Source organism: Nannobrachium achirus (genome assembly GCF_963921795.1).
Source record: "Nannobrachium achirus genome assembly, chromosome: 11".
NCBI classification, from domain to species: domain Eukaryota; kingdom Metazoa; phylum Chordata; class Actinopteri; order Myctophiformes; family Myctophidae; genus Nannobrachium; species Nannobrachium achirus.
Genome location: NC_137820.1, coordinates 42,035,572 through 42,052,054, shown reverse-complemented (window position 1 = coordinate 42,052,054; position 16,483 = coordinate 42,035,572). Strand labels below are relative to the sequence as shown.

The following is a 16,483-nucleotide window of genomic DNA, read 5'->3' as shown; positions in this document are numbered from 1 at the left end:
TTATCAGCCAAATGAGATAAAGATATAAAAGTGATATTACACTGATTGTACATCTGTTCTTGAGGTAATTGTTCATCCCCCAATATCATGAAGGCTAATTTGACCGTTGGGCGAAACAAATAAGACGGTGTGTCCCAAAACGTAGTTACTGCACTCTGCCTTTGTAGGGCAGTATAGGCTGGCTGTCATTTTCCTACCCAAAATGCACTGCGCTTTCTCTTTCTATTTCTCTCCTCTGTATGATCCAGAGGATTAAACTAATTAAAACATATATTTTCGGGGGAAAACTACTGTTTTGCTATGTAACTACTGTACTTTTTTCTTCCCTTTTTATTAATATCACGTAGATGTGTTTTTTTGGTACTTTATATAGCTGTAATGAGGCTATGAAAAATCTTTTTCCCCCATTCATTTCCACTATAAAAACAGTCTGGCCAGGTATTTCTGTCCCACTGGGATTAAATTAATCAAAACATATATTTTCGGGGAAACCCCCTGTTTTGCAATGTAACTACCGTATTTTCCGGACTATAAGGCGCACTTAAAAGCCTTTAATTTTCTCAAAAAACTACAGTGCGCCTTATAGTCCAGTGCGCCTTATATATGGATCATTCATTGACATTGACATTCCCTTTAGCACAGCTCCATCTGTTGGATGCATAACACAATGGTAGCGTTTATTATGTGCGCCTTATAATCCGGTGCGCCTTATATATGAAAACAGTTCGAAAATAGACCATTCATTGACAGTGCGCCTTATAGTCCGGTGCGCCTTATAGTCCGGAAAATACTGTACTGTACCTTTGTCTTCCCTTTTCATTAATATCACCTAGATGTTTTTCCTTTGGTACTTTAAATAGCAGTAATGAGGCAATGAAAATACCCCCTCCCCCCATTCACTGCCACTATAAAAACAATCTGCCAGGGGTCATTTGTTCAACCTAGTAACAGGGGCAAAATGGGGCGGGATTTGACATACTGTACGGTCTATTCCAAACCTTTTCCAGCCTTACCCTCCCCTGACCTGACTATATCTACTGCATAGTACTGTGTTCTATCCATCTGTCATTCAATGTTATATGAGATACTTCAATGGTTTCCTGTGTAAATAAGCCAAGTGCTTTTCTAGGATCTCCTTTTAGTTGACCTTGTACCAGTGAACTGTACGGTTATGAAACTGTACCTTTTACCTATGCAAACTTCTAATAAAGTCTTCAATCAATCAATCAAACCCTACCTCCCTCCAAGATCCTAATACTCTGAACACAATTCCAGGATGTTCATACACAATGCTTTGTGGTGGGGCACACTGGGGGCGTCTAAATGGAAGTAATGGAATTTGCATGCCCCCGCGCGTGCATGAAGCCCGCGATGTGACTGGTGGCATGGGAACGAGGCTACACTGTGGGTAATGATACTGCCAGATCAGGAGGCTTTGCCAACAAAGTCCCAGCCTCAGTGATTAATGAAGTTCAACAAAATCACCACTAGAGGGAGCTGTCATTCTTCTATGGCTCAGAGTTTGGTAGCCAAGTTCAAGTCAACATCAAGGTAAGCAGTGTTGCCATGTACGCTTATTATGAGCGCCTTTGTGATTGTTCCTAATGCCAAACCAGTGGTTTCTCTATTTTCAAATGTCAAATGATGTTTTGATGTTGATGTATATTGATGAATTACCTTGCTTATTGTATTGATGTATTACCTTGCTTATTGTAAATCGCTCTGGATTAAGAGCGTCTGCTAAATGCCTAAATTGTAAATTGTCAAATAGCTGACGTATAGTAGGCTCAAAGTGCTCATGTGGCCTATAGACACTTCTTTTGGGCTTGTTTTCATAGACCTGTTTGCTTATTTCTCTCACAAAATGTGGCCACACTGCTGACATGCTGCCACATTGTAGTCCAAGTCAAGGGTTCCCAAACAAAGGTTTTAGGCTGCGACCCCAAAAAATAATCATATTTGAACTGGCGGAACCCCCCACCCTGACAAGCACGTGGAATTGTAGGATTTGAGACATTACATTTAGTTTGACTCAGTTCCACACATACATATCGCGAGGCATGGGAGCTTGTAAATCGTCTATTTGCAAATACGTAGTAAGGGTCTTATTATTAGTTTATTTAGAGATGTTAAAAAGTCCTTCAATTGGCATTTTAGAAATGTGTTTACTGTAGAGCAGGGATCGGCAATTAGATTTGGCATCGGGCCAATTTTTGTCTAAGGCATTAGATGGCGGCCAGAACATATAATGAAAGGCTAATTTAAGAAATTCATAGTTAAACAATGTTACTGGAACTCCAAGACAGACTGCCTTACAAGACATAGGCATCTATGATAAAAAAAAAAAAAGATATGTGGAAAAACGAGCTGTTTTCCCCCCTTTCTATTTGCAAATATTGATGGACTGATGTAGTGGAGCTTATAATAATCTTAATGATTACATACTTTTATTTATGTTCATAATAATTATTCCCTTCTTCTCTGCTGCCAGTAGGCTACAACATCACATACATATAGATATAAGAATGATTAATAATTCATCACTTTGCACATCTCACAGCACTGTAAAGCACGATGCCTTGGCGGCCTTGTGAGTTAGTAGATTAAATACTGTGCGCATTCTGCGCAACATCACTGCACGTCAAATTGGTCATTAGTGAATCGAGTGCAGCTGCAAGCCTACTTGAGCAGAAAGACAGTCAGACTGCTAGAGAACGCTAAACAGAGAAATGACACATGATCACTATCCAAAAGCATAAAGAGGAGTAAACAGTGAAAAGGGGCGTTTAAAGCGGAATATGGACAGCAAACTTCATCCTACCTGGTCTCATCGACGCAAAGCACAGCGGCTTTGCCGTGACATTTTTGGCTGCTTGCAAGGATTTTAGACAGCACCACGGAATGGCACCTTAAAAGTTAGTCTCCACCCAAGACAGAAGCACTTTGACCACAGGTACAACGGTACAAGCTCACAGCAGCAGCAGCACCACCACCACCGCCACTCTCTGTCACTACACTTCTGCCTCTGCCTGTCATATTCACTCAGCATGAATAGCCTAAGTTGAATAAGCATGATCTTTTAGCTGGGAATACATTCTCTATTTGGACATTATAGCTATGATAGCGTATTATGTGGGGGCTGTCAGTCCTGTATTGTAAAAAAATAAAAAAAAGTGAAAAAAGAAAATAATAATAATAGTCTCAAAATAATCTGAGGGGCCAGAAATAATTTCCGAGGGGCCGGTTTTGGCCCGCGGGCCGCCTATTGTCGACCCCTGCTGTAGAGTGAGAAAACAATGTTGTACATTAAGCTAAATATGTGTGGACTGAGGACCCTACCCTCCTTGGGGTCCCAACACCCAGTTTGGGAACCACTGGACCAAGACCTCATTTAGACTAGTCAAATCTAGCCTAAATCTGATTTATCTCTCAAATCCGATCTTTTGGCCCGACTGTTCACAATGCTTTGCAAGAGACCAGATCGGATCTGTGTGTTCAGACTGATTTTAACGTCAACCCAAAGCCACCCTGCGTCAACATATCTGCTTTGGTACCCGTGGTAACGACGTAGGCGTCATGACTTTTCTCTCTTTATGTGTTTTTTAAATTCTTAATTTTCCTCTGACATTGCTGATAGGCCCTTGTGAACGCATTTTCTGCCAAGCGGTGAGATATGTCTTCATATTTGCCTTGCTTGTACTGAGCCCCCCCCCCCCCCCCACCCCCCCAGAGTGCTAGGAAACGTTGAATTTCTCCGTCTGTCCACTGAATGCTGCTCACCATTTCTTCTGTAGTGTAAAACCTATGCTGAACTATTGTTTTATTTTCATTACACCCCTTGCACTCGCGCTCTGTAATGACATGGCAGTGGCGCTCGGGTCGCGCTGCAAGTGACGTTTTGGACAGTTATGATGTGTGACGTGGTGGTTAGATCAGGTTACTGCGTTCAGACTGAGACCATTTTTAGAAATCTGGATGTGGCTCAAGTCACATTTGTAAAAATTCTGATTACATGTGACCTGTCTGTGCATTTAGACCTATTTAAACAAATCAGATGCCAATCTGGATGTGACACAGATCTGATTCAGGCAGGATTTGGCTGCCAGTGTGAACGGGGCCCTATAGTAGCCTGGGAGTTGAGTTCTTTCTTACCCGCTGTGCTTCATGTTGGGGGGCTTGTCCATGCGGACGGCCAGTTTGATCTTCAGCTCGCCGTCCTGGCTGCTCTTGGAGACGACCATCCTGTGGAGCTCGGCCTGCTTGGGGCCGTTGGTGGTGGGGTTCAGCACCACCTGCATGAGAGAGGGGGAGAGAATTAACAACCCATTTAGGCCTGAACACATTATGACGCAATATTTTATGCTTTAAATATAAAAAAAAAATAGCAGATATACAAGCTCACAGCGCGGCACCGAGTGCCGCGCTGCGAGCTTGTAGATCTGCTATTTTTGAAAAAATCGCGAAAATTAGAATTTTGACCCGATTCTAATAAGTGTCTTTTGAATCCTTCTAAGATTTTTGGGAAAAAAAACCTATGTTTCTATGTCAGCAATCTGGCCAGCCATCGTCAAAGAAAAGGTCCTTTTCCCTTAACTGGAGCTCAGTTAGTCTGTTCTTGAGAGACTACTATGTCAGTGGTGCTCAAACCTTTTCATGTGAAGGACCCCCAAAATTATATTTATTTGGCCACGGACCCCCATTTCAAAATCTAGTTCCAGGGACCACCCAGAAGCAAAATTTGAGTTACAAACGTTCGCTTTGAAAATACATATATTCAAAGATTTGCACACATTTTCACGACTTTTTCAAAAATAGCAGATCTACAAGCTCGCAGCGCGGCACTCGGTGCCGCGCTGTGAGCTTGTATATCTGCGATTTTTCACTGGTTAAAGCATTCAATAATTTTAGGCCTAAATGGGTTAACCACCTGGATCCTAGTGAATCAGTGAAATAATCTGCAAAGACAAGAGGATCTATACTACAAGATCACCACGCAGCGTGTTGTGGCGCGTTGCGGCGCATTGTGAGCTTGTAAAGTAGATATTTACTGTAGAGCATTGGTTATCAAAAGTTTCATTTTATTTTTTACAGTGGACTCCCATCTGAAAAGATTTGTGACAGGGAGCTATCAGCCCATCTGCTGATTCTGCAGCGAGAGGCAGCTTGATGTACAAGTACACCCCAGGACATGATGCTAGTATTTCACAGGGACTTACCCCCAATCCAATCCTTGATGCTGAGTGCCAAGCAGGCACTGGGTCCCATTTCTCAAAGTCTTTGGTACGACTGATGTTTTTTTTTTAATTAATTCCCATGTATTAATTCCTTTAGAAAGTTATCCTTTCCCAGAAGAGTAAAACCACAGTCAGACAGAGTCAAAGAATATCCCATAATGATTAAAGATTACTCCGCACCCGTTGACCCGATCCATGCCAGATTTTACACACACACTCCTTGCCTGCCAAACTACAACCTCCAAGGACCCCCAGAGCCCCAGGGACCCCCAGGTCCCTGGGGGACCCCCAGATGTAAAAAATGACCAAATGTGCAAAAATGACCAAATGACCACCCCAACGGGGCTGCTCACGGGGAATTCCCGGGGACCACCGACTCCTGGTGCTCCAGAACGGATGCAAAAGTGGTGGCGCCCCCAGTGGAGGACCCCCTGCCACTGCAGCGCACATAAAATGCCGTAACTCGGGCTAGGAGCGTCCGGGAGAGCCGGGGCCGGTACCTATTCGTCCGCCAAGGCAACGCGGAGACCCCATCCCTCATTTCTCACACGGCCCTATTCTAGCGCCACCTTCAGGCCGATTTTTAAAACACATTTTTGGACACTGCTCCTACAGTTTTTGCCCTAAAATCACGAATATCACTACACAGCATGTCTACACTCATGTCATCAACATGGATCAGGAAGATTTTGGAAAAACACATTTTTGCCCTATTTGTGGAGATAAGCCACCTACGGTCGCTTATCTCCCGATTAGGGAGTCTTACTGGTTTGTTAAAAAAAAACCTTTTAACACTGAAGTTGGTGTTTTAAATATAATAGATATTAAAATGGTTTTAACCCATCAACGACTCTGCCAGGGGCCGACCTCCCAATCTCAGGGCGGACACTCTAACCACAAGGCCACTGAGCTGGCTAGACCTAGAAACATACCCTACTTTATCATTATTATTTTTTTAAATGGGACCATAATTTACTAAACACATATCATGATGATTTAAAATAGACTTTAAACTAAGCAATTGAAAACATAGTATTTATGAAAATGTTTTCCTAAGGTAATAAAATCAAGTTCAAGTCCAGGCCAAAACCTCATTCACAAGAGGAGAGATGGTGGATTCGCATGTTCTCCCTGTGTTCTCTAGGGTAGGTACCATGCCTGGAATTTCGTCATTTTAGGGGCAAGGCCACTTGGCCTTTGGTGTTGGCCAAATGCCAGGGCAGGAAGGCCATCAAATAAAACAAGATTTTAGTCCATTGGTTAGCGATGGTTAGGTTTCAAGATGGGGACTCTGGGGAGTTAAGTCCAAAACACTGGTGTCTACATGAGAAGAAAGAGACACCAGTGTCTACTGTCTACATATTGACATGAAAGAGACAGAGGAGAAAGTGGTACAGTCAGCTTGCATGGGCAATGGGCATTAAGGCCACTGTTGCCTCATGGCATGCCATTGGTTTGAGGGGCACAAGGCCAAACTGAGGGGCAACGACGGCCATGGCCTTCATGGCCTCCATGAAATTCCTGCCCTGGTAGGTACCCTCACAAAAACATGCAGTAATCCTGGTCTCTTTACTGCCTCCCCCTGGCCAGCCGGGGCACCTGATGGAGGGGAAAGGAACTGGTTGGAATAACATGTTCCTTCCACGCGCTACATCCTACTGGGGGAAACTCTCCCGTCAGCAGCCTGCTCACTCCTCATGTACTGAAGAAGCTCAGTTCGGCAAAGGGAAGGTAGGGAAGGTAACGCACACGATTACAGCTTAGGCATTGGCACTGGGTGAAAAATGGGTTATAAAATCATGGGATAAAAAGTTTAGTTAAAAAAAATAAGTCATAATAAAGGTGTTGTGTAGCATTAATGCTCAAAGGAATCACAGCACATGTAGTGTACATGTGCTGGTTGTGCTCTTACTGTTGCTATGAGGCAACTGCAATGCTACATTTCCAGTTAGTTTATTAGATATTAGATATTATACTCTGTGTATCAATAACATGCCAATTGCCTTTCAAGACGGTCAGGAGTGTAATCAATTCCCTCTGTTAATATGATATGTTAGATACATACTTAAGATGTGTACTTAAAAAAAAGCATAAAAAGAAAGAAAGAAAAAAAAATGGTCATGTGACATCACTTATAGCATAAACATGATTTTTAATCTATTTTATGGTAATTATAATTGTAGTCACTTAGCCACTTAAAACCCTATTATAGTTGACACGGAGGTAACTCAGGGCTTTATACTAGTAAATATCTTCACTGAAAATAGATGATCTACAAGCTCTCAGCGTGAATAGGCGAGCTCTCTCGAATGCGCCTCTCTCCACTCGCGTGCGATTTTTGCGGGTTTTGGCATGATTTTAGTCGGTTTTGGGCCGCTTTGGGGCTGGTTTGGGACCACTCCCTCCATTTCGGGTGCCCCATCTAGGATGGTGCTCTAGGCGGCTGCCTAGCTCGCCTATAGCTAAAAACGGCCCTGATGGCCACCATACATTTGAGTAAAGCGTGCACAAGAAATGTGGCACTCGTGGGTTTAGCGCTTTGTGTGATTAGCTCCGGACACACATAACAGACACACATCAAGACAAAGAGAAAGACATTCTTAATCTAGACCACTGGGGTTCCCAACGTTTTTCTCTTGAGACCAAACAGAGAAATGTGTTGTCTTCCTGCGATCCATTCTAGTGAAAATAGCACAATTGTGAGCTTGAAGATCTGATATTTTCACTGAATGTTTTGCCTATGACAACAGGGAGGCTATAGGGGTCATGTGGTTAAATTATTGTTGGTCAGAAACCTCTTATCTCCATATTTTTTTCTTTGGGTTTTTCATAAATGAACGCCCGCCATACTACAGCGTCACACAAATGCATCAAAAGTAGCAGATCCACAAGCTCGAAATACGGCGCAAAGTGAGCTTGCTACTTTTGCTATTTTTTTTGAGCGGTGGTCACACCGTCTCCATAGCGTGGCCGTGTGTGTAGGTATGTGGGTGGGTATGTGGGTGGGTATGTGGGTATGTGGGTGGGTCTGTGGGTCTGTATGTAGCCTCATGTGGTGTAGTACCTTTTATGCCCACACATGTTAAGGGAGGGGCGCTGTTTTCAGGCCAGGCCAGGCACACACACACACACGCACACACACACACACACACAGGGGGGGAGGGGGGAGGAGGGGGGGGGGGGGGGGGGGGGGGGGTTGGTGGGTAAACCACCGCTCAGTTCACACGGGTGTGATTTTTTTCTTTATCCTGAAAAGTAACAGTTTTGGACATATGAGGTTTCCACCCGACAGAGACGATGAGCTTGGTCCCACTCCTGATTATGTTATATGCCAAACAAAGTCTGAGAGAGACGAGATAAATGACAAAAAATGCATGCCACTGACTACTATGATCTCACACTTGTTAAGTGAATCCAACAGAATTCAGTGTAAAAGAAAAAAAAACATAAATGTGTACTTATATGGTACAAAGGAGTAAGGCCAAAATGCAAAGTTTCCGGTTATAGTACCACCAAGTATGCACACACACACACCTACAGTACAAACTCAAAACGTGTCGCTTTGCGCAGCGTTTCGAGCTTATAGATCTGCTACTTTTGTGTAACGCTGCAATATACATCAATTTACGAAAAAACATGTTTTTTTTTTTATTTGTCTGAGTAGACTAGACAAATAAACCTTTCCAACCTTACCTGGCAAGTATGAGAACTGTAACGGGTCTGACACGCGCGCGCACACACACACGCGCACACGCACACACACACACACACACACACACACACACACACACACACACACACACACACACACACACACACACGACAACAACAACAACCCATGTGCAGTTAGTGCTTGGCAGCCACATAATAACTGTTATTTGGAAGATAAGAAATCATAGTTGGAGAGCGTTTTGTTTGGTGTTCTGTCAGACAGACGCCTGTCGGCGGTGACAATGTCCTTCTTGCTGTCCTGTCTCATCAGAGTCACCCTGACAATATGTCTGAATCACCTTCCAGACACTGTCTGTCTATCACTCAGAGGGAGGTAGGATCACCGCTTTCGGCCTTGTATAAAACCTTGTCCAAAGCCATTGATTTTCAAGAAATGAGGTAATCTATATGTTCAAACTGTTGGTCCAATGTACTGTAGTTTTAGTATTTAGTCATAAGCTAAAATACTTGAGTTATAAGCCTGTGTTAATATTACTTTTCATTGGTTCAATATTTTAGCTTGACAATCTTGTACAACTTCCTCTCTTTCGGGAGGAAACCTCACAAGTCCAAAACGGTTAGTTTACAGGATTCAAAAGTAGCAGATCTACACGCTCAAAACACCTCGCTTTTCGCATCGTGAGGCATTGTGTGCTTGTAGATCGGCTATTTTCACTACTTTTGTGTAACACTTTTGTATGATCAAGTAGGGCTTTAATTTACATACTGCTCCTAGAGTGCCACATTGTGCTATAAAAGTCAGCTGTGTGGGTGTTTTTTCTTTCTTTCTTCTTTTAATATAGATATAAATATTTTCTACTGGGAAAGAACTCTTGAATGAGCTTTGTTTGACTGCATGCATGTGTGTGTGTGTGTGTGTGTGTGTGTGTGTGTGTGTGTGTGTGTGTGTGTGTGTGTGTGTGTGTGTGTGTGTGTGTGTGTGTGTGTGTGTGTGTGTGTGTGTGTGTGTGTGTGTGTGTAGAGAGAGAGAGAGAGAGAGAGAGAGAGAGATAGAGAGAGAGAGAAAGGGGAGACAGCGACTGTTTCCCAAACATTTTATTTCCCTGCCACAGTGTTGTGACGCCATAGAATCACTGTAATGTGATCTCATTAGAAATGAAATTGCATAGGTGTCTGAAACGATTTCGCGATAAATTTTCGATTAATCGCCCAGCGCTACACCTGGCTCATATAAATCAGTGCTGCTTGATTTCGTGCCGTATTCCAACTTGGCAGCCATGCAAACAAACACACACACGATACGGTACGGTGTCATTTATGGCAAAACATTGCTCTCCGGAATGTTCTTTAAAACTTTTGAGATGAGAAATAGACAATGTAGTAACCAAATATTAATTCTATTTTAACACTTCCGATTTCTGAGGCGACATTGCACTGGACCAACCTGGCAAATTAATGCAATACCTTCTTTACCATAAGCAATGCAATCCTTTGTTTTTTTTGTTACTTTTGCCTCTTTATTATTATTATTTTCTTCTCCATTAAGCAGCCATGTAATAAGCGGGATAATCAATGAATCAGGTAATTACTGAGACATTCAGGGTAATGAAGACCCCTCTGCGATAAATCACTCACAACCCATGGCCCCAAAAAAGCTTTACTTTTCAGGACATTGGAAAAAAAAGCTCTTGTTAATATTTTCATTTGTTCAATATTTATAAAAACCCACAGACTTCTTTTAATAGCCGATCTACTCACAATACAGTACAATAAGTCACGATGAGCTTGTACTGTAGATGGGCTATTTTTGCCAACACTCTCGAGCGAAAACACATTAATGAAAAAATTAAGTGTCAACAATGTTTGACATCGCTGGCATGTCTTGTGTTTCAGTGTTTGTATCCATTTGTGTGTATGTGTGTCAACAGCAACAGTATTTCATTATCATTCCTATCATTGCTGTCAGGTAGAAACCAATTTTCTCCACATTTTTGGTAAATGAACGCCCTACTTTATCATACTCCTGCATCACACAAAAGCATTTAGAAAAGCTTCGTGCCACATTTCGAGCTTGTGCTACTTTTATGTTTTTTGAATTTTAATCTTGAAAAGTAACAGTTTTGGACATATTAGGTTTCCACCCAACAGGGACAAACCTATAGGCCTATATGGTTTGCACAGAGTTCCATTCCAAAGTAAAGTAAAGTACGCATGTGGAGGAGGAGGTCTAGAGATGGTTCAGTGAGATAGAGAGACCACAGTCTGTCTACCTCATCAGTGGTGTGGTGGCTTTATTGCTTTCCAGACCAGGGTCTCACAGGAGAGATAGAATCTGTTGCAGCAACAGAGGAGCAACAAGGGAGAAATAACAAGAGAAAGAGGGATAGGCTCACCGGTTTCGATAGCAACTGCGACCAATAATAAGTCACGGCTGAGCTTAAGCAGTGATCACATTTAGACCGTGGCCGGTGCGTCACTCGGCACGGACATCAATGAAGACAGACTGAGCTTAATGGTCGTTTGCCTCAACAGCAGTATATACAATTACAGTGAAAGTAGCTGAAAACCAAAGAGACAAACAACCAAAGAGAGAAATAAACGTTGTAACCAGTGGCTCTTATTTGATGTAGTTATTTATATGGCTGTTTTGTTTTATTTTATGAGCTGTTATGGTCATGTACATGTTCATTTTCCTGTGTGGTGTTTCCCTGTGTATTGTCCGCCTTCCCTCATCGGTGTGTGCGCGCGAGCGTGTGCGTGCGTGTGTGTGTGCGCTACACTTCCTAATCGCCTGCCCACTGTACCAAGACATTAGAGACACATAATTCCCACAGATCATAACCACCCAAGGAGAGTTTGAAAACATGACCAATGATACAAAAAAAAAAAAATCCCAAATCCACTGGGTGAAGTACAAGAATGTGCAAACACAGCAGCAAGATGTTAGCTGCTGTGATATGAGAAGGATATCAAATGGAATACAACCACCTCAAAGACTCTTTCTAACTTAACAATGTAATGTGCAGTAGGCGCAACAAAGCAGTGCCAGGAATTGGTGGTGCAGATATCTAACTGGTTTATCTTGATTGGTGCTAGAGTGTTTGTTTACTGCAGAGAATTATGTTGGTTCCATTTGTACCCTCTCTGAGATAAATTAACACACAGGATTTAACAATGTAATGTAGGTGGAACAAAGCAGTGTCAGGAATGTACAGTGCAGATATCTTAGGACAACCAGCAAATGTAGGCAGATTGGAGAAAATGTTCATTGATACATCAATAACTAACATCATGGTGTACAGTACACTTTCCTGCACTGTCTGCATCGAGTAATCTCAATATATGAAACGGTTTCACCCCTTTCAATTGTTAAAAAAAAAAAAAAATGACTATTATATTGATTGATTGTATTCTACTGTACTGTGTACACTTATGCTTTGGCAATGTAAATGTATGTTCTCTCATGCCAATAAAGCCCTTTGAATTGAATTGAAGTGCGTAGGTGCGTGCGTGCGTGCATGCAGGGACGTGCAGAGAATGTTAGAGAGGCAGGGGCTGAAATTTCTAAAAGGGCATTTTGGTGGAAAATATTGAAAATAGCCGACCTCCAAGCTCACAACGTGTTGCAGCGTGACACGTTGTGAGCTTGGAGGTCGGCTATTTTCAGTACTTCATACCACACAAAACTAAGTATAAAAAAGGCAATACTGGAGATGTGGCGTAACGGCATGGATTTCTACACAGGTGCTGCATTCAAGTTCAGGAGAGTTTGGACAAGGCAATCCTCTCTAATGCTGCCTTCAGGTATGGCATGAAAAGAGGGCATTTGCATTTCTTTCACCATAGTAAAAACTGCATTCATGGTCTGGAGAGGGCACTTTTAACAGACTGTTAAAAGGGCAGGGTCTATGAGTGCTCCTTTGAATTGAATTGAATTGAGTGCACGTGCCTGCTTTGAATTGAATTGTGTGTGTGTGTGTGTGTGTGTGTGTGTGTGTGTGTGTGTGTGTGTGTGTGTGTGTGTGTGTGTGTGTGTGTCTCTCTATCAGTGCATGTGTGTCTCTCACCCTGCCCAGCTCCTTGTCCTCCAGGGCCAGAACACCGGTGCTCTCCGTGAACAGCTTGACTTTGACGATGGGCAGTGGGTGAGTGGTGGTGAAGTCCCCCTGGGTCCCCCATCTGCCACGGAGAGAGACACAACGTTCTGCTTTAACACACACTGACAGCTACTGTAGGCCCCAGAAAAAACAGACTCTGACAGTCTGTCTGTAGTGCCAGGTTTGCCAGGTGCACGGCTCACCAAGACTCACAGTAAGAAAGTGATAGAGCACCTAGATAGAGCAATAGAGCAAGTCTTACACATCCTACCTAGGTCGTTTTTTTTTTTTTACAATTTTGAAGACTTTTGAAGACTTCTTTTAACTCTTTTACTGCCAAAAACACTTTTTACGCCTTTTGCATTTTTACTTGGTGGTTATAAAACAATCCAAAATCGGATCACCGCTCCGGGGTTACCAAGTAACCTTGAGGTGATGCACCATTTCTGTTTCTGTTTACTTACTTTGTAAACACAGCCGCTGCTAAAAAAAATTGCGAATGTCGAACGGTGCACATGTATCATGTAAGATCTGTGCATGATGGACATGCACACGCCCACCAAAGGTGAGAAAACTGTTGCAAGTTGACCAGAAAAAAATAATGGCAGTAAACTATTTAATAAAGCATCAAATAAGAACTGTGTTCCGAAAATAAACAAATGATCTCGGCGGTTTGACTCATATGGATATGAATAATCAACTGACGGTGAGAAAACGCTTATGTAACCGCCACCGAATTAATTACATGTTCACCAGAAACAGACTGTATCAAATATGAGATACCTCCCGACACTATCGCAGAGACAGTTTGTTTATTTTTGGACCACAATGCTTATATGAGCCTAAATCTCAGTAACCGCATGCATCCGCATGCTGAAACAATGCCCAAATGTGGAGATGACTGACATCACTGATACATCTGGGTTCTCCAACACCAATTCTGAGACTCCTACATTCAATCCCTCATAATTATACTGTGCACACCCCCGGGCAAGGTCGTACAATATAACTTAAACAATTCCAATCCAATCTAACCAAGGGGGTCCCCAGCTAAATTACTTAAAGTAATATAGCATGAAAAGAAAACCAGTTTGTTCACTTTGACCCCACTTTGGCTATTCAAAAAGAGCAGATCTACAAGCTCACAATGCATCACATTGTGACTCTTTGTGAGCTTGTAGATCTGCTCTTTTTTTTAAATTAGTTAAAAGTTTTGAATTATCTTGAAAAGGTTTTACAGAACATATCCTCTCTTATGGGGGTCCCAGGCACAAATTATTTTCATATAGGGGTCTGCGGAGCGAATTTGAGGGTCCTCGACATGGAACATGTTTGAGAAGCAAGTCTGCAGAGAACCAGATGGGTGAGGTTGAACCATAAATCACGGTGACTGCCAGAAATTCAGGTTCACTGGAAAATATTTCATAGTTCTTCTGGCACAATATTTCTGTGTGATTGTAAACCTTATTCAACCATCTGAGATGCCTCAGTGTGGTCAATGTTCTCCCATCTGCTGCTCTGGGCATCATTCTAACTCTTCTAACACTTATTTGGTTTCATTTTATGCTCTCAAAAAATCATGAGAGAATCATGAGATTCTCATTTGAGCAAGAATCGCCCTGCACTAAAGCTTACCATAATCACAGTAATCCTTACTCATTTTCCATCATATTCAAGGGCTTTTGGAGAGAAATGAGACAGACTCCAGTCACTTTTAGAGCACTGCAGAGGGAAGGTTTGTGTGTGTCTGTGTCCAGCTGATGCTAGTAAGTAGTTGACGGTCGCTCGTCTCTGCACTGTCAACTGGCTGCTGTTATACAGATGCTTACACCTAGTATTTTTCAAGCAGACTGGTTATTTATTATTATTATTATTTCAACTTTAAGGAATGCATTTCTCCTTATGTGACACAACACAGGATTTAAGAATCCCAGGGCAAAATTATTAGTGCCGCAACCAATAATAATTATAATAATGTTGGTATAAGAGCAGCAAAAACACTAGTATATCTTGTATATCTGTCGCTGGAGTAGCGGGAATGCCGCCGTCGCCTCCCGCAATGTTGTGGCCCTCGGCTTAGTACCCTAGACATAATTCGGCCCTTGGGAAACTAATTGGGGAACCCTGCTATAGAGTGTTTAGTAACAGGAGTCTCCATATGTCTCTCCAGCTCTTTATTAAATAGTACTACAGAAAATAGACATAGTTTTAGTCAAAATGAACACTGCTGTGTGTGGGTTCTAGTGTTATACATTTCTGTGAGTGTACGTCACAACTTTCATAGTCAGTGTCTTTTCACACTTGCATACAAAAGGGACCCCTCACTTGTTCAAGGCTAAAACCAAGTTCCATACGCGACCAGTTTCCAAGGCAACATTATGGTGCAGATAGGTAAATGTCCGTTCTCACTCCCGGGGAGAGGTACAGTAATTACTTCTAACTCATTTAGAAGACTGTAACATGAGCTGTAACATGACCGCCACACACTGTAGCCTGAGGGACTACACTGCCCCCCCCCCCCCCCCCCCCCCCCTCACACTGCAAAGAGAAGATTTTGTAAAAACGAAATTCTAAATTATTAGACTTTAGATCGTTTTCAAAAAGTAAAAAATAAATAAACAGCAAATGTACAAGGTAGTATACTTAAAGCTTCTACCCCGGATTTGGACTCGGTTTCCAGGCAAGTGCTGAGATTTTTTTTTTTTTTTACCATTGTGCTAATAGACTGCCTGCTTGCTGAGGGGATAAATTGAATCTTAACCATCAGGTCACACTTTGTGTCAGATCCTGTGTCTTGGTGAGACATGACCTTTGACATGATCTAAATGTCTCAATAGGAGAGCAGGGAGACAAAATACAACCACCCCAATTAGTTATATTGTGTTATATTGTATTAACATAGTCTACTATACAGATAGGACAACATTTCATTTTAATCATTTCATTCTCACGGCCCGCAGCTTATGAACCACTGCCTTAGATCCACTACGAACCCGCAGTTGATACAATGCTTGTTTTAATGATGGGTTTGGTGGTTGAGTCATGGTCAGCGGTTCACCCAGCTGACCATGTGGTCTGTGATGATTAGGTGAGCAGCGGAGCAGCAGGGGGTTCGTCCACTAACAAGCTTGGCCTTTTCTCATGCTCTCTTTTACCACAGAGGATACGCTAATGGGAGCAACAGGCTCCCATTACTGGAACAGGGTGCTCATGGACTCATATTGTTCAAGAGTATATACTATTAGTATATATTATTATTAGTTTATTAGTTTAGTTTATTTTTCCATACAAAAACATACTGATATTCATCAACACGTTTCTTTTTTCCTGAAATGTCCTGGCTGGTATTGTTGAATATTACACGACACCAGAGAGAGCGACAACGATCTGGTACCACACCCACATTTAGAAGAAACTGTTTCCCTAACAGGTCGTGGAGCGATTTTGATGGTAAATATCCCCAATTTCTCCTATGTAATA

At 42.3% G+C, this 16,483-nt stretch overlaps 1 protein-coding gene across 2 annotated transcripts in view; it reads right to left on the bottom strand.

Annotated features, from left to right (window-relative positions):
• Nucleotides 1–16,483, bottom strand: part of cadps2 (Ca++-dependent secretion activator 2) — a gene marked incomplete at its 3' end in the record, with an annotated part of 155,352 nt that overhangs the window by 103,843 nt on the left and 35,026 nt on the right. For both annotated transcript variants that reach the window (XM_080736548.1, XM_080736549.1), the window contains exons 5-6: nt 12,974–13,085; nt 4,153–4,292 (exon numbers count right to left, since the gene is read on the bottom strand). In XM_080736548.1, the coding sequence (XP_080592674.1) occupies nt 4,153–4,292; nt 12,974–13,085 (252 nt within the window). The remainder of the gene's footprint in view (nt 1–4,152; nt 4,293–12,973; nt 13,086–16,483) is intronic.